This window comes from Vombatus ursinus, unplaced genomic scaffold (genome assembly GCF_900497805.2).
Source record: "Vombatus ursinus unplaced genomic scaffold, bare-nosed wombat genome assembly UNPS02009975.1, whole genome shotgun sequence".
Classification (NCBI taxonomy): domain Eukaryota; kingdom Metazoa; phylum Chordata; class Mammalia; order Diprotodontia; family Vombatidae; genus Vombatus; species Vombatus ursinus.
Window position 1 is genome coordinate 4,088,893 of NW_020949753.1, and position 20,958 is coordinate 4,109,850.

The following is a 20,958-nucleotide window of genomic DNA, read 5'->3' on the forward strand; positions in this document are numbered from 1 at the left end:
CCACTCATTTGGCTCTGATCGCTTCTTTCCAAAAGATCACAATAGCCTGGTCTCTTTTTTATTAGCTAGTGCCTTCTTTTGATTGCTGCATTTCAATTCATTATCTGAAGTGCTACTGGAGAGATGAATCAAGCTAGCGTAAGTTGTCTTTACCGTTGTCCATGTTTTTACTATTATTATTAATTCATTGTTCTCATTTTTGATGTGGGTCAGATAGAAATGGTAAAGACAGATCACTATCATTCCTTTTTAATGTAATGATTGCCAATCTATTACATTGAGTATCAGAATATAATGTCATCTTCAGGACAACTGGAGGAGGCAGGGTGACATGTACCTATTTCCACATGGTTTTTGCTTTTTTAGATAAATTTGCCTGTCAAAAGTTGAAGAGGTTTTTCTTTTCTTCTCTTGTAAATTCTACAAAATATTTTGTCTCCCCTCAACTCCCAAGCCCCGTGGTAAATGTATAAGCAGGAGCAGGCCAGCCTCAAATTATACTGCTGCCAAAGACTCTTCCATTAAAGCTGTTTCAGGACAAAAGGAAGGTCTATAGACCCAATTAAGTGTGCCCTTCACTTGTTAGTACAAGAGGTTGTTGGTAGCTTCTGCACTCACTCTTTTCCTAAGTCCCAGCTAGCTGTAATTAATTTTTTGCAATAACAGATACCCTTTGATATATACTATTGAAATCTATGTAAAGTATGCCTTGGGTTTTTCTCTCTCCTTCTGGTCATGGGAGGCAGGGAACGAGTTAATATTTATCACATAACTTCATCTAGAAAGCATTTGCTGACAAAAGCTGGAGAATGGTTGGGAGAGCCGAAATACCTTTCCAACCCTTAAAATTATTCCCATAAACCAAACCTCCTAATTACTTTCCTTGCCTCTAGTTTCTTCCTCCCTGGTGCATCTTCCACACAAGTGAAAAATTGATATTTTTTAAAAACACAGATCTAATCATATTGCTACCCTGCTTAAGAAACCTGAGAGGCTCCCTGTAGAGTCCAGGATAAGACAGAAATGCCTTTGTTAAAGTCCTTCACAATCTAGGCCAATAGCAGTCTCATGTTACTCTCACCACATCCTTTATGATATAGACAAGTTGATTTACTTGGAGATCTCCTTACAAAATACTCTGTCTTCTTTTTTCTGTGCTTTTGCCCAACCTGCACCACCTTCTGGGAATGCCTCTCTCTTCACCTCCGCCTCTAAGAATCTTGAGGCGTCTTTAAGGCTCAGCTCAAGTTCTTCCTCTTAAAAGAAGACTTTCTGTTCTCCCTGAACCCCCAGCCCATCCACAATTTTTTGTATTTAATCATTGTATTTAATCATTAAATATTGTTTTCACCCTAATAGAATGTAAGTTCCTTAAGGGCATGGCAGTTCAATTTTTGTCTTTGAATCCCTAGCACAGAGTAGGCACTTAATAAATGTTTATTTAATTACTGAACGGACATATACTTCTCATTAATACTTACAAAGAAATTTCTTCTTCTTTTCCAATGGAAATTCATGAAAAGTTTCCCAAAACATTTTCACTGTGGGATGTGCAGCTGAGTAATCTCCCTTATAGACTGTGCTCTGTTAATGAAAAAGTCCAAAGAACTTACAAGAATAATAGCACTTACAAAGAAACTTATAAAAACAATAGCAGTAATCAGAGCCTTTTTCTCCAGACAGTAAACATACTAACAAACAACATAACTGATATAAACCAGCAAACTTTGGAAAATTCACACATTTGCTCATCTATCCTCTATGGGCATAGCCTCAAGAAGTAATAGCCAAGTGGGATGGTGTCCAGAACTATGGAAACAGAGGGGAAGCTGGCCCTGCCAGACATTGGGAAAACAATGGATTACCTGTGGAAAAGTGGGGGGGGGGGTAAGGGCAGACTCAGGAAAACCAAGGGACAGGACAGGGAGCAAATATGTTTAGGGGAAAAAGACCAAAAGAATGGTTAAAGACGGTCTCCCATAGACCAAGGATGCCCACGAAGGGTTAGAGAAATCCTGATAAATTAAGGTATATTATTGAGAAGGCTAGGCTCAGAACAGGCCCAGTCCAGAGTACTTCTGCTCTCTCTCCACCAAAACATCATATTATTTCCTTACCTCTTCCAACTCTTCCCAGTTATAATTGCTGTTCCCCACAATCATGGCCCTGAGCTCTGAAGGCTGGAAGAGTTCCAGTACTTTGCCTCCACACACCTTCAGAAAACCACTTGAAAAGGCCGCATACCATTCATGGATTGACAGGTGGAAGACATAGTTGACATAAGCATCCACAAATTCTTGCCTGCCCAAAGAGGAGAAAATAGAAGACATTAAAGTTACATTGTGTATGTCAACAAGGGAACTGTGCTTTAACGTTCGTGTTTTTATTCCTTTTCACTTTTCATTGTTTTGGTTCCTGTAGTTATATTTTTAGAGTAAAGTCTGCTCCAGTTGTTTTATATCAATAAAGGACTATTGTGTTGAATGCCTACTTGTCTTATTTTTTTACTGATACCCAAAATAAAACCTCTCACTGAGAATGAGGACAACTACTAAATGGAATGGAATGGAATCCTACTAAAGAAAGAAAACCACGTAATTCTAATACTTAGAACTCCCTATGAAAACTAAATATATCTTTCACCCTCAAACCTGAGCAAACCCTGTGCCTAAAACAGTTTCTTTGGGGCAAAAGAGTGTGATTATTGGCCTGCTTCCTCAGACTCATATGCAGAAAGACTACCTTGTCCTAAAAGAAACATTCATCAGGTCTAAATATATGCCAAATATAAGAAGATTCCCTCACTGTCCCAATTCACTAAAGACTAAGACATCTGATAATTTTGTGAGATTATTGAAAATGCCTTCAAACAAGATATCCTTAAATACACACACACACACACACACACACACACACACACACACACACTCACTCACTCACTCACTCACTCATCCTGGAAAGACGTAATCACTAAAAATACCTTCGGTCACTCAACTCAACATATAATAATTTTAATTGGCAAATGTTTTCTTTTTATTTAACTTAAATCTGTTAGCTATGTTTAAACCACTAGATTTCATATCAAACATTGGTGACTCTAAATGGCTATAAAATAGTTCTCCCAAGATTTTAAAAAGATGTTCTAATTTGTCTCTTATCTGAGGAGCTCAAGTTCTTTACCAAGAACAAAATTAAATTTTAACATGGTCAGTCACCCTTAATATTGACTGAGCAAAATTTATCATCCCAGCACCCCAAAGAACTTAAGAATCATTACCTGGAAGTAAGAATTTTCACAACTGTTAGATATGAAAATGGGGGGTGGGGATCTCAAAGAAAAATCCTTGCACAAGGTCACTGAACACTTAAGCTAGGGAGTCAAAGAGAAGAAGCTAAGGAGGGAGAATATTCCAGACATGGGAGATGGATAGTATGTAAAAAAAGCTGAGTAAGAAAGCCTGTAAAAAAAAGTTGAGATTTTATGGAGAGATGGTGATATGTTAAGTCCTAGGGAAGCCCAGATCCCTCACACGTACGTTTATATTTAACAAATGTTAGGCCAATTTCTCTTTTCTCACCTTCTTTTTTGTAAAGGGGGGAGGGCAAAGAGAAGAAAAAGTATAAGAAGATAGGATAGAGGAAAATACGCAATTAAAAATCATAACTACGGGCAAGAACGAAATGAATGCGCCAATAAAACAGAAGAGGATAACAGAATAAATTATAAAACAGAATCAAAAAATGTTGTTTATAAGAAATACATGAAATATAAAGATCCCCACAGAATTAAAATAAGAGGCTGGAGCAGAATCTATTATGTTGTAGTTTAACTCAAAAAACTAGGAATAGCAATCATTTCTGACAAAGCTATAATCAAAACAGACAGCAGAAAGAGATAAGCAGAGAAACTAAATTAAGCTTAAAGGCACCAAAGATAATAAATCAATAGCAATACTTAATATATGTGACCCAAATAACATAGCAACTATGTGAGGGAAAGGCTTATCGTATTACAGGGAGAGAAAGACAAGTAGAACTCTATTAGTGAGAAATCACACTGTACCCTTTGGGATTTAAAGAAATCTAACAAAAAAGATGAAGAAATTAATAAGGACACGAACAGGATTTTAGAAAAATTAAATATAACAGGCATTTAGCAATTATGAATGGGAAAAGGATTAAATATATAATTTATACATTTACATATCTATGTATCTATCTATCTATGGCACTTTTAGAAAAACTGGCCATGTATTAGGGCATAAAACTTTCACCAACAAATGCAAAAAAAAATACTAGATACACCCTTTACTGCAACTACAATGCAATCAAATTATATTTAATAAAGTTCCTTTGAAAAGAGAATTAAAAACCAATTAGACACTTTAAATAACTTAATTCTGAAGAATTGATGGGTCAAAGAACAAATCATGGTACCATTCAAAAATTTCATTAAAGATAATGACAACAATTTAACAAATACCAAAACTTATGGGATTCAGCTAAAGCAATCCTTAAGGGGAAATTTATGTCTCTACATTTTCATCAATAAAAGAAAAAGAATAAATCAATGAATTGGGCATGCAGCTAAAAAAGCTAGAAAAAATTTTAAATTCCAACCTAATACCAAAGTAGAAATTCTGAAAATAGAAGAGATGGACAAAATTGAAAGAAAAAGAAAAAAGAACACTAAAAAAAAGCCCACTGAACTGATAAAACTGGGAAATTTGTGACAGGGGGGGAAATCTGATAAAATAGATAAACAATTAACTAATCTAATTAAAAGAGAAGACAGTTAAACTGTTCATATCAAAAATAAAAAAGAATTAACAGTAACTGAGAAGGAAATAAACAATTTTGTTAGGTGAAACAAATCAATATGCTAGATGAAATAAATTAATAATCAGAGATATAAAATACAGAGAGCAACAGAGGAAATAATAATCCAATATCAGAAACTTGAAAAAACCATAAAAGAACTTCCAAAGGGGAAAAACAATCCATGTCCAGATAGATTTATAAGTGAACTCTATAAAGATCAATTACTTCTAATATTAAATAATTTATAAAAATAGAAAATTGAAAGACTCTTCCAAGCTCTATGATGTAAATTTGATTTTGAGACTTAAGTCAAGAAGAGACAGAGCAGAGGGAAAAAATTACAGACCAGTATACATAATGAACATCAACACAAAAAAAATTAAACAAAATGTTTAGGCTACAACAATATATTAACAAGATTATACAATGAATGTAGTGTTTGTTCAATATAAGGAAAAATATAAATATAGTAGATATTAATAATAAGAGTAATAGCAGGTTTTCATTAATAAGTAGGGAAGAGGCATTTGACCAAATATATTGTTATTTGGAGCATATATATTAAATACTAATACTTATTCATTATCTTTATTGCCTTTAAGCACAATGTAGTTTCCCTGCAATGGACTTTTCTTTACTATGGTAAATAATATTTGTGTAAAACCAGGATCAAACATATGAAACATAGAAAGATTAGAGGCATTTCCAATTAAGATTAAGGATAAAGCAAAGATTCCACTATCATCATTATTGTTTAAAATAGCACAGTAAGTGCTGGCTCTAGCAATAAGAAAAAAATATCAAAGAACTAAGCATAGGCAAGATTGAAACAAAATGATCTTTTTTGCATATTACATGATGGTCTATATAGAGAATCTGAAAGAATCAACTAAAAATTACTACAACAGTTAAATTCAACTTACAGAATGGAAAATAAATCTACATAAATCATCAGTACTCTGATATATTACCAACACAACTCAGAAAGAAAACACAGAATGAGAAATTCTATTCAGAATGTAACAGATTGGGGCACCTAAGTGGTACAGTGGATAGAGCACCGGCCCTGGAGTCAGGAGGACCTGCGTTCAAATCCTGCCTCAGACACATAACACTCACCAGCTGTGTGACTCTGGGCAAGTCACTTAATTCCAATTGCCTCACAAAAAAAAAGCCCAGAATGTATCAGATTGTTGGGGTTCTACCTAGCAAGACACACTCAAAAACTATATGAATGCAACCATAAAATCCACTCTGAAGAAACACACATAAAAGATAATCCTAAATAGAGAAATACCAAGAATTCACAGACAGACCAAGCCAATATAAGTTAAATGACATTATTACCTAAATTAAACTATTTATTTGGTGCTGTACTATTCAGATTACCAAAAGGATGATTTTACAAAGCTAGAAAAAATAATAATGAAATTCATCTGAAAGAACAAAAAGGTCTAGAATCTCAAGGAAAATTATGAAAAAAGTATAAAAGTTATTATTACCAAATTATGCTACAAAGGAGTAAAGAGTAACCTCAACTCAGCCTTCACAGTTGCCAGACAATCCTCTTACACTTTCCTGAATAACTCACTATCCCAATCACCACAGTGGTTCTAAATTGTTTCCCTCCTCAAAACTCTCATGCTTCCCCTTCACTCCTTCCCTGCACTCCATTCTCACAGGTGAGAACCTTACTTTGTTTTATTTTTAAAACTGAAGCCATTCACCAAAAACTCCCTTTTCTCCCTTTTTCATCTCATATCATTCAGATGCCTTCTGGCACTCTCTCCTCCTTCACCTGTCTCACATGAAGAGGTGGCCTTTCCCCTTGCCAAAGCAAGCCCTTTAACTCTATGTGATCCCATTTCATTACATCTCCTCCACTAAAATGTCCCCTCTATCATCTCTGCTCTCTCACTAATTTTCAATTTTTCCCTGTCTACTGGCTGTTTCCCTACTGCCTATAAAACTGAAGACTATGTCTCTCATCCTCAGAAAACCCTGACTTAATACACCTAACCCCACTAACTACTGTCCCATATTTCTTCTCCTAAACTGACAGGTTATGAAGGATAAACCAAAAAGCTGCTAGAAGTAACGGAAAACTTGCAAAGGGGCAGCTTTGAAAAAGCAGTCTGTAACAAGTGTCTCCACTTTCTTTCCTCTCACTCTCTGCTTAACTTCCTACAATATGACTTCCAACCTAACATTCAACTAAAACTGTTCTCTAGAAAGTTACCAATATTCTCTATTTTTTTCTTTTGCTTTGTTTGAGATCATGATTGCTACCCCTGACTTTGTTTCAGCTGAAGCAAAGTAGATTCTGTCTCCAGCCCCTTACTGCATTTGTCTTTCTGTTTCAAGCATGTTTCTTATAAAGAACATATTGTTGGATTCTGGTTTCTAATCCATTCTCCTATCCAACTCCTCGTTATGGGTGAGTTCATTCCATTTACATTCACAGTTATGATTACATTCTATTCTCTATTTATTTTTTTCCCTGCCATCTCCTCAAAGTCTGTTTTGCTTCTGACCAGTGCCTCTCTTAATATACCATCCTCTTATCACACCCTCCTTTCTTTTATTCCCTTTCCCTCCTACTCTCCCATAGGGCAAGATGAATTTCTATATTCAACTGTGTGTGTATATATCTATAGATAGATAAATGTAGATATCTATATCTATCTATATCTCTATAGTTATAGAGATATAGATATTCTTCCCTCTTTGAACTAGCTCAGATGAGAATGAGGTTTAAAGCATGGTGGCTCACTCCCTTATTTTTCCCTCCATTGTAAAAATTCTTCCTTGCAAGCCTCTTTTATATGAAATAATTTCCCTCGTTCTTCCAACTCCTTTCCTCCTTCTCCCAATGCATCTCTCCTTCTCACTCTTCCATTTTTCTTTTGAGATCAGCCCAATATAATAGACTCACTCCCACACTCTCTAAGTAAATCCTTATATCTGCCCAAATGGTGATAGAATTTTTAGGGGTTACATGTATCATCTTCCCACTTGGGAATAGAAACAGTTTGACCTTATTAAGTTCCTTATGATTTCTCACTCACATTTACATTTTCATGCTTTTCTTGAGCCTCATGTTTGAATATCAAATTTACTCTTCAGCTATGGTCTTTTCATCAGGAATTCTTGGAAGTTCTCTATTTCATTAAATAACCATCTTCCCCCATTGGACTACACTCAGTTTTTCTGGGCAGGTTATTCTTGGTCATAATCCTAGTTGCTTTGCCTTCTGGAATATCATAGTCTAAGCCCTCTGGCTCCTTTATAGTGGTAGCTGCTAAAATCCTGCACGCTCCTATGGCTCCACAATATTTGAATTCTTTATTTCTGGCAATTGTAATATTTTCTATTTAACCTGGGAGCTCTGGAATTGGCTATATAATATTCCTGGAAGTTTTCATTTTGGGATTTCTTTCAGAAGATGACTAGTGGATTCTTTCCATTTTGACTTTGCCCTCTGGTTCTATGATATTTCCTGTATAATTTCTTGAAATATGATTACTTTTTTGCTCATAGCTTTCAGGTAGTCCAATAATTCTTAAATTATCTCTCCTTGAGCTATTTTACAGGTAAGTTGTTTTTCCTATGAGATATTTTACACTTTCATCTATTTTGTTCAATTTTTTAAAGACTGTTTTATTGTTTCTTGATGTCTCATGGAGTCATTAGCTTCTACTTGATCAATTTTAATTTTTAAGGAATTGTTTTATTAGTAAGATTTTACACCTCTTTTACCATTTGGCCAATTCTTATTTTAAAGAAATTATTTTCTTCATTATTTCTTTGTGCCTGTTTCATCAAGTTGTTAATTCTCTTTTTATATTTTTCTTGTATGGCTCTCATTTCTTTTCCCAATTTTTTTTTTCTTTATGGCTCTTTATTTGACTTAAAAATTTTTTTTTTTTGCTCCTTTTTATCTCTTTCTTTAGTTCCTCTATGAATTCTTATTGAGCTTATGTCCAAATTGCACTTTTTCTTTGAACTTTGCTTGTAGATGCCTTCTTCCGAGCTTCCCTATCACCATAGAACTGTTCAAGGGTCAAGTTCTTTTGTGGTTTGCTCATTTTTTCCAGTCTATTTCTTGACTTTGGACTTTATGTTACAGTTCATCCAAGGAGACGTCTGGTCACTGCCTTCTTGGTCTGCTCTCAGGTTGGGCCCCTGTTCTCTGGCTACTTGAGATACTCCTCTCCACCCTGGAACTGTAACCCAGAAATGGCTAATGGGCAAAGCTGCCAAATGACACCCAGTTCTGTGGCCAGTGCTCGTACAAGGGTCCCCTACAATTGCTTTCTGACCAGGTGTTCAATCCCTAAGAATACTTTTAGTCTTCCTTTTATGGTACCCATTATCAAATGTTCTCAAGCCCCAACCAGAACACAGACTAGCAAGACTAGCAAGTTGCAATAAAGATAGAGGTGACAACTTTGATAGCAAAACAAGTTATCTGTTTTACAGACATATTTTTGTTACTTTAAAAGCCCCAGCTAGACATTAGATAATTCTTAATTAGCTGGATTTACTTCTAAGTCCACAAATTTAAAGGGGAAGAAAAGGCACAAATCTACACATATTTACTTTTTATAGCATGCCTCTAAACATATAGTGCATGCCTTAGATTCTTTAATAGCATGACTAAATAACAAGTTGTATGTTATTTGAATTGGAAATAAAAAAAATCCCTGATAAAGAGAACCCTAATGAGTATATAATATTTCAAAGGAAGCAACTTAGAAAGGAGTAGCTAGCAAGAATGAATGAATCAAGTGAGGGTTTTTTGAGAATAGGGGGGAAATGGGTATGTTTGAGAAGTAGTAAATAGACTGGAAGAGACTGAAGATTAAAGAGAAAGTAGAGGTGACAGGGCAGGGAAATCTGCTGGAGAGGACAGGATGGAATGGGATTGCATGTGAACACATACAGTGATTTGCCTTGGCAAGGAGAGGGGCCACCTCTTCATGTTGAGATGGAGATGAAAAAGGAGATAATGGCTGAAGGCATTTGAGTGATTTAAGAGGAGAAGAGGGAGATCTTGGTGAATCACTTCAATTTTTTTCAGTGAAATATGAGGTAAAGTTCTTAGCTAAGATGGTGAGGATATGGGGAGCAATGGGAGGTTAGAGGAGCTATTGAAAGCTGAGTGGGATATTAAATTGGTTCTGTAGGTGTAAAAGGATTGCCTTGCCTACAGAAAGGGTCCAGGTAAGATTACATAACATAAATTTGCAGTGGACCCAGTCAGCACAATTTTGTAATTTTCCCCAGCTTTACTCAGCAACACGTGGGTTGGAGAGAAAGCAGCAGATGGCAGGAGAATACGGCACTATATAACTGATTTAACCCTGAGTTTTCCCTGGAATAGGAAGAAACTATAAAAATAATATAAAGGTATGTAATGCAGATCCTTAGAACACTATCCTACAACTTTATACAGTCTCCTAATTTCAAGGCAGAAATTCTCCACAAAATTGTCATTCCTCCTAGTCATTCAACAAACATCTATTAAGCACTTGCTTATAATTTATGAGAGAAACAAGTGTACACATAAGTAAATAGCAAATGTATACTAGGTAAATACAAAATAATTGAAGATTGAGACTCCAGCAACCTGGGGGTGGGTGGGTGAGATTAGGAAGGGCCTATGAAGTCCCTTCCATATTTCCTCTATGAAGTCTGGGCTAGATTTCCCCCAAGACCTTATGGCTAGCAGGTTAGGTTTGTTTTTCCTTAAAAAGCATTGAAATTGCCCTTGGGATGTGGTTGACTAAGGGAGCTAAGGCTTGGGCTTTCTGTTCACCTAAAAGAGTAAAATAGGCCTGGCAAACTAGGAGCGGGAGTCCTTGAGACTTGCTATCTACGTCCCAAGGGATTGGGAGTCACCCCACTCTGCCCTGCTGACCACATGCTTTTCTATATGCTTCTACCTTTGCTAAATGCTACAACTTTGTCAAGTATCTGTGCTGTGGCTAGATAAATCTTCTGCTAACTGCTGAATGACCTATGAATGTCTTCATTTCATCACAATTTCAAACACATTGACTATAATATAGAGCATATAAATGAAAATAGACCTAGAAAGTAAAGCTACAGCCCGATTGTAAAGATTTATAAATGCCCAGAAGAATACTTTGTACTTTATCCTAGAGGTAGGAGATTCAGATACAGAAGATGTAGGAGGATTGTTTGGCTCTGCTCTTTATGACTTCTGTAACTCTGGGCAGGTCATTAGCTTCTCAGTTTTAGCATTGTCACTGTCATAAGGGAGTTGGATGAGATGATTCTCCAGTCCCTTTTAGCTCTTGATAGCAAAGACTCCTATTCATCAAAGATCGCCAGGGGCATAATCAATAAAGGGCAGCTAAGTGGCACCATAGTGTATAGAGTGCTGGGCCTGGAGTCGGGAAGACTCACTTCATGAGTTCAAACCTGGCCTAAGATACTTACTAGCTGTGTGATTCTGGGCAAGTCACTTAACCTCATTTGCCTCAGTTTCCTCACCTGTAAAATGAACTGGAAAAGGAAATGGCAAACTACTTCGGTATTTTTGCCAAGAAAACCCCATCTGGGGTCATGAGGAGTCAGATAAGAATGAATAACAATTCTCAACAAAGAACTAAGTGAGTGAGTCAGGAAATTTAGCAGGAATATTCAGCTAGAAAAAAGAAAAACAATTTCCTTGAATGTGAGCCATCAGAGATGATAAGAGAAACCATCTGGGCCAACAAAATCATTCCACATTTCAACATGGCAATTTCCAAACCTATAGAGACAAACTCAATTAAAAATAAAACTAAACTCAAAAGTAAACTCAATTAAAATATACAGAGAAATGGAGAGTATTTTTGGATTTACATCAATGTAGGGAATTCCCAGTTTAAAAAAAAAAAGTCTATCAATATAGATCTGCAACTATTCTGCAAATATGCATTGTAAATAGTTGCCTGAGGCACCAAGGGGTTAAATGACTTTCCTTGGGTCACACACTGCCTGTGTATGTTAAAAAGTAGATCCTTCTGACATTAAGGTTGGCTCTGTATCCAGAAGGTCACGTAGCCCCTTACGTGAGCCTGGCTCTGCCCTTTATGAAAGAGCATACCAGAGGCTAGAGGTGGTGGAGACTGCAGCTGCCCATCGAAGAATGAAGCCCAGGGAGTCTGTCAGTCTGTCCATCAGTCTCATGAATAGATACAGAAACATTAAGCCCTGGGAAGAGCCCAGCAGCTGAGCCACCTGCCTGACCCATGCTGGCTCAGGAAATACACCAAGCCCTATGAGGAGCCAGCTCATCTTAGCAATGGGATGACTTGTCTATCACTAACACCAACAACCCCTGTCCCACAGTGAATTTCATAAGGCCTTTCCAGAGAAAGAAAGGTGATCAACATGCTACCCTTCCAGCGTTTCCACTTGCCTTTGCCACATGTGTTTCCTACATGCATTGTGTGCCTCACTAACACTGTACTTTACGTCCATGTTCCTTCCTCCTTTAGGAAAGTACATCCTGAAATTCCTGGGGAAATTATTTGTAACTACTGTTCCTACTATTCCATTTGAGTAAATGGCTTTTCTAAAAGGTAATCCAGACGACTGGCTAATCAGCCAGTCTTAATGGGAAACAAATTGGTAGAGGCTCATGAACTACAGCATTACAAGTAGTCACATTCACCCCCAGAACCCAAGACAGCAGGGACCCCTCTGGGGACCTAATCTGCTAGTGGCTGAGTTATAAGAGCGATGCCAAAGGCGGTGCTACACATTATGCACAATCCGTGATCATGGGCTTACTACCTGCAAGTCACTTAACCTCCGTTATAGATGCTGATTTTATAGATGTAGATATACACACACACACACAAATATGTGTGCATGTTCATAACAAAAATTTGTACTTTTTCATTCCTAAAGATATCTCCAAAAATGTGCCAGGCAGCAATTACACATTTATTTGTGACAAGATTAGCCTTTCATTTTCATAGTAAAAATAATCTCCTCACCAGAAGCTATTTATGTTGGTTATTAGGCTGATGAAGTTAGTTTCAGTTGGCTCTGGTACTGAAGCCAACTACTCTATCGCTGGTGTCTCACAAGACTGAAAAGGATTGGCAAACATTAGACTCTAGTGCCTGCTGCTTATCTATGAAGGAAAGAGATAGAAGTCCTAAGAGAACGGGATTACACATTTAGAGCTAGAAGGACCTCTGGAGGCTTAATCCAATCCACTCTTTATACAGATGAAGAAACAAAGGAACAGAGAAACTAAGTATCAGAAGTGGGATTTCAACCTATCTCCCTTGGGGCTTCTTAGAAGCAGCTAGGTGGTACAGTGGATAGAGTGCTAGGTCTGGAGTCAGGAAGACCTGAGGTCAAATATGGTCTCAGATACTTATTAGCTATGTGACCTTCGGCAAGTCACTTAACCTCTGTTTGCCTCAGTTTATTTGGATTAAAAATGGGGATAATAATGGAAACTATCTCTCAAGGTTATTGCAAGAATCAAATGAGATAATAATCGTAAAGTGCTTATCATAGTGTCTGGTACATAGTAAATGCTATATAAATGTTAGCTATTATTGTTATTGTTGTTATTGTTAATTGTTATCATTTCTGACTCTAAGTCCAAAGTTATACCCACAAAACTATGCTGCCTCTAATCTATCATTTTTTGCATTAATTATAAATTCACTTGACCTCCAATTTATCTTAATATTAAAAAACAAAAACATTGGTTATGTGGAAGGCTAAATGTGAACATGACCACAGTGACACACTGAAAATGTCTTGGCTTCACATGGATTTGCAAGTCGGCAAGTGATTTTTAAGTATTCAAATTTAAATTGAGTTTTTAAAGCTCTCCTTCACAGATGATTAAAAAAAGATAATTCTTTCTAAAAAGACAAACCCAGAACCACAGTGATCCTTAAAACCAGACACCAGCCGTACTTGAAAATACAAGTCAATTTTCACTAGAATGAATATCAAAAACTATAAACAAGAATGAACCACCAAATCTGAAGCCAGTGTCGATTCTCTTAAGCAGCTGAAAGAACGTTCGTGACCGCTTTACAAAATGCACCTCCCTTCCTCATTCCCTGACTCCAGTACGACATAGTTCCCACAAAAGAACTTAGAGTTCAGCATCAGTCTTATTCTAAAAAGGTCAACAGAATGGCTTCCAAGCAATGAATAATTCTTTGCTGTGGATACGCAGAAGGACAATTAACAAAACTGACCTGTTGTCTTTTTGTACAGGCATTTTGTCTCCTCCAGGTATAAGTTTCTTTTCTTCAACGACCCCATAACTTTCTCTGCATATCTTTATTAAAAAAAAAAAAAGAAATCATTTTTTTATTCCATGTCCATTTCCAGAACAATACCAGGTGATGAAAACAGCAAAACAGAAGAAGAAAGAACCTGCATTAACAAACAAGATGGATATTTGTTTCAGGGGACTGTCTCTTGCTCTTTGCTGAGCTATCTTTTAACATAAAAATGAATAGGAGAAATTCAGAAGATAGGAAATATCAACCACAAAAAAAAATACCTAGTGTGTAGATTTGTTTACTCATTCATTCATTCCATAAAGCACTTTCCAAACTTTAAAGTACCATATAAATGTTAACTACTGTTATTATTGTTGTTGTTTTTATTTAGGTCCTTTGTTACTTTTGTTGTTGTTGAGTATTTTTAGGCATGTCTGACTTCTTTATGACCCCATTTGGGGTTTTCTGAGCAAAGATAACAGAATGGTTTGCCATTTCCTTCTCCAGCTCATTTTATAGGTGAGGAAACTGAGGCAAAAAGGGTTAAGTGACTTGCCCAGGGTCACACAACTAGAAAGTGTATGAGGTCAGATTTGAACTCACGAAGATAAGACTTCCTGACTCCAAGCCTGGCGCTCTATGCACTATGGCGCCACCTAGCGTTTATTTGAGTCCTACCATGTTCCAAACACTGCTAAGCAGCATGGATATAAACTAAAAAAAAAAATAAAAAATTAAACTCAGCTTTTCAAGCAAACAACATTCTATAGGTAGTGGGGCAGGGAGGCAAGATTCAGAAAAGAATGACATAGACACAGGTAAATAAATATAAACATGTAAGAAAGTAAATCACTTTGGCTGGAACCTAAGAGTATGTGAATAATGTGTAACAAGCCTAGAAAGGGAGACTGTCATCAGATGGTAAAGAATTTTAAATACCAGAGGAGTTTGTGTCATCCTGAAACCAAGGGGAGCCAATCAAAGTTTCTTTTGTTTGTTTGGGTTTTTTGTTTTGTTTTGTTTTTCTTTTTTTTTGTGAGGCAATTGGGGTTAACACAGTTAGTGTCAAGTGTCTGGTCTGGGTTCTGATTTGAACTCAGGTCCTCCTAACTCCCGGGCCGGTACTCTATCCACTGCACCACCTAGCTGCCCTGAAAGTTTCTCGATCAAAGTAGTGACATGTTCAAACTGGAATTTTAGAAATAACAAATTGGCAGCTGGGTTACAAGATACATCAATATCTATATCATCAATATCTATACCTACATCTGGGAATCATCTGCACAGAGATGATGGGTGACTCTCCAGAAGCCGATGAGCTCCCACTGAGAACAGAGGAAGAGAAGAGGATCCAGGACAAAGTCCTGATGTACACCTACGTACAGGGAATGGCACATAGACGGTAATCCAGCCAGGGACATGGAGGAACAGCCAAAGGGGCAGAAGAAATTAAGTGAGTTGCTCAGGGTCACACAGGAAAGTAGAAGGAAGGTATGCAGGAAGGTGGGAGAAACAAGAGAACAAAGTTATCACAAAAACCGAGGATGTAGAAAGTATCCAAGAGGAGACTGTCAATAGTGTCAAATGCAGCACATTGGTCAAGAAGGTTGAAGATGAAGAGGAGATTATTAGAGCCGATAACTAAAAGATCATTGATAACCTTGGATCTAGTAGTGATGAGATTGAAAGCCAGACTGAAAAGGATTGAGAAGTGCACTGACTTCTTTAGATAGAAAGTGGAGGTAACTTAGGGATATTTTTTACCCCTAGAAATTTGTTTCTGAAAGGCAGGAGAGATATATACTAGATGAAAACCAGAGGGAAAAAAGAAGTCAAGTAAAAGTTTTGTTTCTTTTTTTGTCCCATTTAGTCACTGCTACTAATCTCAGAAGAGATAGGAAGGGTTTTTTTTTTCTTAATGTAATTAAAGGACTAGAAGATGTGCATATTTATATAAGCTGCAGAGGAGTCAGTAGATAGAGAGATGTAACAGGACCCACTAATACCTACCAAAGTAGGTTTCTACCTCCCTGTGCAATACATATTAGGTTTTTTTTTTTTCTCTAAAAGAAAATAAAGCTTTCCTGGGACTTGACTGGCCCAGAGGGCTCAGGCTCAAGCTGTGTATCCCCAGATGCAGTTCCCTGACAGCCTTTGCCATACTGATATTGCTTCAACGTTACCCAAGGGCAGACTTGGAGCTCATCCTGAGGCAGTCACTGCATCCAGCCCCGCTGACCAGACGTGTGGAAATGAAACAGGTCATGCCTACCTGAGCCAAGGAAATACTAGTGTATCTCTATACCCTTTCTACATTAGGGCTAAGTAAATCTCCCTTTGTTAACTGCTGAATAATCTACAAGTATCTTCTTTCATCCCATCCCTTAAAAGAAGATATTGCAGATCAGAGAATGGTAGGGAGATGACCAGGGCAGGGGGAAGTGAAGGAAGCGGGGAGAGGTGACAGCAGGGGATAGGATCAAGACACCAGCAGAGAGGTTGGCCTTGGTGAGACGGGCCTAAATCAGAGAGTGGAGTGAAGGAATAGCGGATGAGGAATGATGTTAAAAGGTTGTGAGATAAAGAAGAATCAGCCAAGAGTACTGGATTTGGTGCCAGAAAACCTTGGTTTGAAGCTAAGCCCTGCCATCTGTTCATGTGTGACGATGGGCAAGTCACTTAATCTCTGTGAGGCTTAGTTTTCTAATCTGCAAAATGAGAGGGTTGGGCTAGACATCCTCCATTGTCCCTTCCATTTCCAGATCTATGATTCTGCAGTACTGAATAAGGTCTACTGCTGAATGGGAGTATGGCATGGGAGGCTTGAGAATGATGATGATAGCTAACATTTATATAGTGCCACCATGTGCCAGGCACTGTGCTCAAGATTATCTCACGTGATCCTCACAATAACCCTGGGAGAGCGGTGCTATTATCCCATTTTACAGATAAGGAAATCGAGTGACTTCCCCAGGGTCATTCAGTAAATGTCTGAGGCTGGGTTTGAACTTATGTCTTCCTGACTTCAGGCTCAGCACTTTAATCAGTGTGCCACCTAGAAAGGGTTTGGAAGAGGTGTGGAAAATGTGATAGTCAATTCGGAAAGAGAAAAGAGGTTGTTTTGCTGTAGTGAATAGCCAGTAATGATTAGATAATAAATATGTAATGGGGCCAGTCAGCATAGTTGTATGATTTCCTCTAGCACTGTTCAGAAGCAGATGAAGTTATCTTCCCACCTATGACTTACCCATTTAACAAATATGTATCCAATTCAACAGGCATTTATTAAGCACTTACTGTACACAGAACATAATATTGGGAGCTGAGAGAGATATAAAGTTAAGACAACAAAACTTGCCTTCACAGAGCTCATAGTCTAGTATAGTGATAAGTCACAAACACAGATACATAAGTTCATGAATGTGGCTTAAAAAATGGTGTGGGAAGGAATGGGTGCAGGGTGAGGTACTCATTATGAGTGCTTACTATGTGAATGGCATTTGTTTTCAACAAAGCCTTGAATTTGTCCTGGTTTTGAAGACTACTGGAACCACCCAAAAATGTTTATGACAGTCTTTATGAGTAATTAACAAGTCGGCACTATATGTTATACACACAGCTAGGCACACAACTGGGGAGCCACACATGTCTGGCGCTCCTTACTGTGAAGTTGAGACAGAACACCTCTTCCACATCTTCCCCTGGGTAGTCGAGAAGCTGCTGGAGACTCCTAACAATGAAAGACACAGAGCAAAGAAGAATGGTCAGAAACTCCAATGGCATTCCTGCCATAATTATATTTATGACTGAGAAAACAGTAAAAAGATTCTAAAATGCAGATAAATCAAGACAAGCAAATTAACTCATGACTTGAGAAGAAATAAAGCTTAAGATCTAAGGGAAATGCAATTATCTTCTGTCTTCTCTTGTCAGTTTCATGCCAATTTGGGTTCAAGAGAAAATTGTGAATGGCTTTATCTCATACACACACCAGCCTTGGTTAATTTGACTTTAGGGTCACCAGAAGGGAGGAAGGATACCAGGAGAGAGTTCAAATGGTAATGCAGTGTGCATGGCTCAGAGTGAAAATTTGTGTTGGCTGATAGAAATGTTCATGAACCCCATGGCTTGGCTTAGTTTCTCTGCATAAAGGAATGAAGGAATCCTTCCACCACATCTATATGAAATAGCTATAGATACACACACATACAAACATGTATACATATACATATATACATATAATGACACCAGAATATACTCTTAAAGAGGAATCAAATTGGGCTAACCTATATGATAACTCAGATTTCTTTACAGAATATATGTAACTCCAGAGGATGTTAGCTCTTCAATCCCACAATCTCAAATTAGTCATTTTAACCTTTAGGTAATGGTCTTATACTTCCATTTTCTTTTATTCTTTTGAGCATGGAAATAAAGTTGTTTCAAATAAAATTTATAAGAAATACTTAAAAATAAAAGAATATATGTAACTCCACATCACTCGAACTCTTATATTTAATTTAATCTTTGACTCTTAGCCCTTGCCAGCAGTTGATCAGGAACACTATCTCAAATGGAGCTTATTTAAATATACTACAGGTTGGTCTGCCAAAATCACATCTTCACACGCATAGTTAGATAAAGATAAGGGAAATAGGGCACACAACATTCTTATTTCTAAATAAGGCTCTCTGTCTTCTCCTTCAGGAGAGCTAGAGTGCCAGGCCTGGAGTCAGGAAGACTCTTCTTCCTAAGTTCAAATCTGGCCTCAGACACTTACTATCTGTGTGACCCTGGGCAAGTGACTTAACCCCATATGCCTCAGTTTCTTCATCTGAAAAATGAGCTGGAGAAGAAAATAGCAAACCACTCCAGTATCTTTACCAAGAAAACCCCAAATGGGGTCATGAAGAGTTGGACATTACTGAAATGACTGAACAACAACTTTTCCTTTGAGTCATGGAACAGTTTGCCTCACCATCCTTTGTCATGTCTTATATTTCTTCCATTCTCTCTTCTAACAATATCCTCACTCTTCATTCTTCAGTCCTTTCAATTTCTGCAGCTTAAAGAAGGGCATAAGACAGTATATTCTAATGGGAAGAGAACCAGCCTCAGAACCAGGAAAAGCTGGGTTCAAATTCCACCTCTGACACATACTGGCTGTGTGAACTGGTGCAATTAAGTGCTTTAAGCAATTCTCTAACACTAAATGCTGCAGAGAAGGTGTCAGCCTGCATAGGTAGAGAGAATTTCCTCCTCTGGGAGTTCCCTATAAAAATAAAATCACAGGTCTAATCATGATCCTCTAGAGAGGGGCACTGATAGCTTTTGCTTCTTTCTTCCTTTTCCCTTAGATTCCTTCTTCTTTTTTCCTTTTTCCTCTCTCCTTTCCTTCTTCTATTCTTCCCTCCCTTTCTTGGAGACTGAATTTTCCCAGGCTGGAAGCACATACAAGCCTGATCCTACTACAGAGCAGCATGGAAGCTTTGCCCTACTCCATTTCCAACCTGGACCAGATCATCATTCCTTTGGCAGCCTGATAGCACACGCTCCCAAAGGCTCATCATACCGGTGCTGAACTTTTAGTGACAGGTTTCAAACCTACTGCATCTCAGAAATCCTGAGCTCAAGTGATCTACCAGTCTCAACCTCTTCAGTAGTGGAATAACAGACATACACCATGGCCAGTAGGTCATTTGTTTTCAACATCTTCCTTAAAACCAGTTCTCCTTGTTGATACATACCGAGACTATTAGCCCTATTTTCAGAAGGCTGTAAGGTGATAATTCATCCAGTTTAAGACCCCACTAATTTTTTTTTTATATATTTGGATGCAAGAAATCTCTAATCAATAAAGTGACTCAAGCAGAGGACTGAGGACTGAAAGGGCAATAGCATTCAAATAACGTTGCCCCCCATCCACACCTCATAGCCAAAGCCAAAGGCACATATGAATCTCTCCCTATAGGGGCCTCTTAAGGTTCATCAGATCCTATTCTCCATTTCTGGGTAGCCATTATTTCCCTTTTTGTTCTGTCCTCCTCTATGAGAAGAGGCAATATTGCAGCTGGTTACTTGTATAGCTAGCCACCCTAGTGTAGAATAGTGTGTATAATGCACACACAACAGAGCCCAGACACAGGGAACAAAAAAACCAGTTCAATAAACTTGAACCAGCCAACATAGCTTCACTTTCACCTATGGTGATCCAGGTTTCAAAAGGAAGAAGAACTAACTCCCATCCCCTGCTTATTTCTATTTTATACCTTCCTTCAGTCGGTGACAACTCCTTTAAATCTTCCAAGCCAGGTTTTACATTCAGTAATTTTTTGTAGAGAGCCAGGGGGAAGTGAAGATCTACCACAGTGAAATTGTAGATCGCTAGTCCACAGATTATACCAATCAGGTGAAACCAGTTGTGCTCTACAAAACACTTTTAAAAATAAAGGTTAATACTTAAAAAAAAAAGCATGTCTGAAGCTCTCAAATCATCACCATCTACCTCAAAATAATTTTTTTTAATGAGTCCTCATTTACATTTAACTACTGCCTAGAGTGATGTCTCAAGTGTTAAAATATCTTCTAGGTGATGCTATGTGGTCTAAGTTAAGAAATCAGTTTGTACAACTAAATGAGAGACAGCATAATGACAGCAAAGCCAGTACATTTAACTAATTGAAAGGCATATTTTATCACTATCTGCTAAATAAGTCTCTTCATGGCTCTGACTCAGTTTCCCCATTAGTTAAACAGTGATGAGACCTGATTCCTATCATTAGTGGAAAGATACTGATAATAATGACTGACATAAGATTCCTCTGAGTTCTAAAGCACAGAAATACTAAAAAAA

At 37.6% G+C, this 20,958-nt stretch overlaps 1 protein-coding gene across 3 annotated transcripts in view; it reads right to left on the bottom strand.

Moving 5' to 3' along the window:
• Positions 1-20,958, bottom strand: part of HERC3 (HECT and RLD domain containing E3 ubiquitin protein ligase 3) — a 107,834-nt gene that overhangs the window by 3,992 nt on the left and 82,884 nt on the right. For all 3 annotated transcript variants that reach the window (XM_027853346.1, XM_027853347.1, XM_027853345.1), the window contains 5 exons: positions 20,375-20,541; positions 17,769-17,835; positions 14,076-14,158; positions 2,118-2,301; positions 1,482-1,584 (listed from right to left, as the gene is read on the bottom strand). In XM_027853346.1, coding sequence (XP_027709147.1) covers positions 1,482-1,584; positions 2,118-2,301; positions 14,076-14,158; positions 17,769-17,835; positions 20,375-20,541 — 604 coding nt within the window. The remainder of the gene's footprint in view (positions 1-1,481; positions 1,585-2,117; positions 2,302-14,075; positions 14,159-17,768; positions 17,836-20,374; positions 20,542-20,958) is intronic.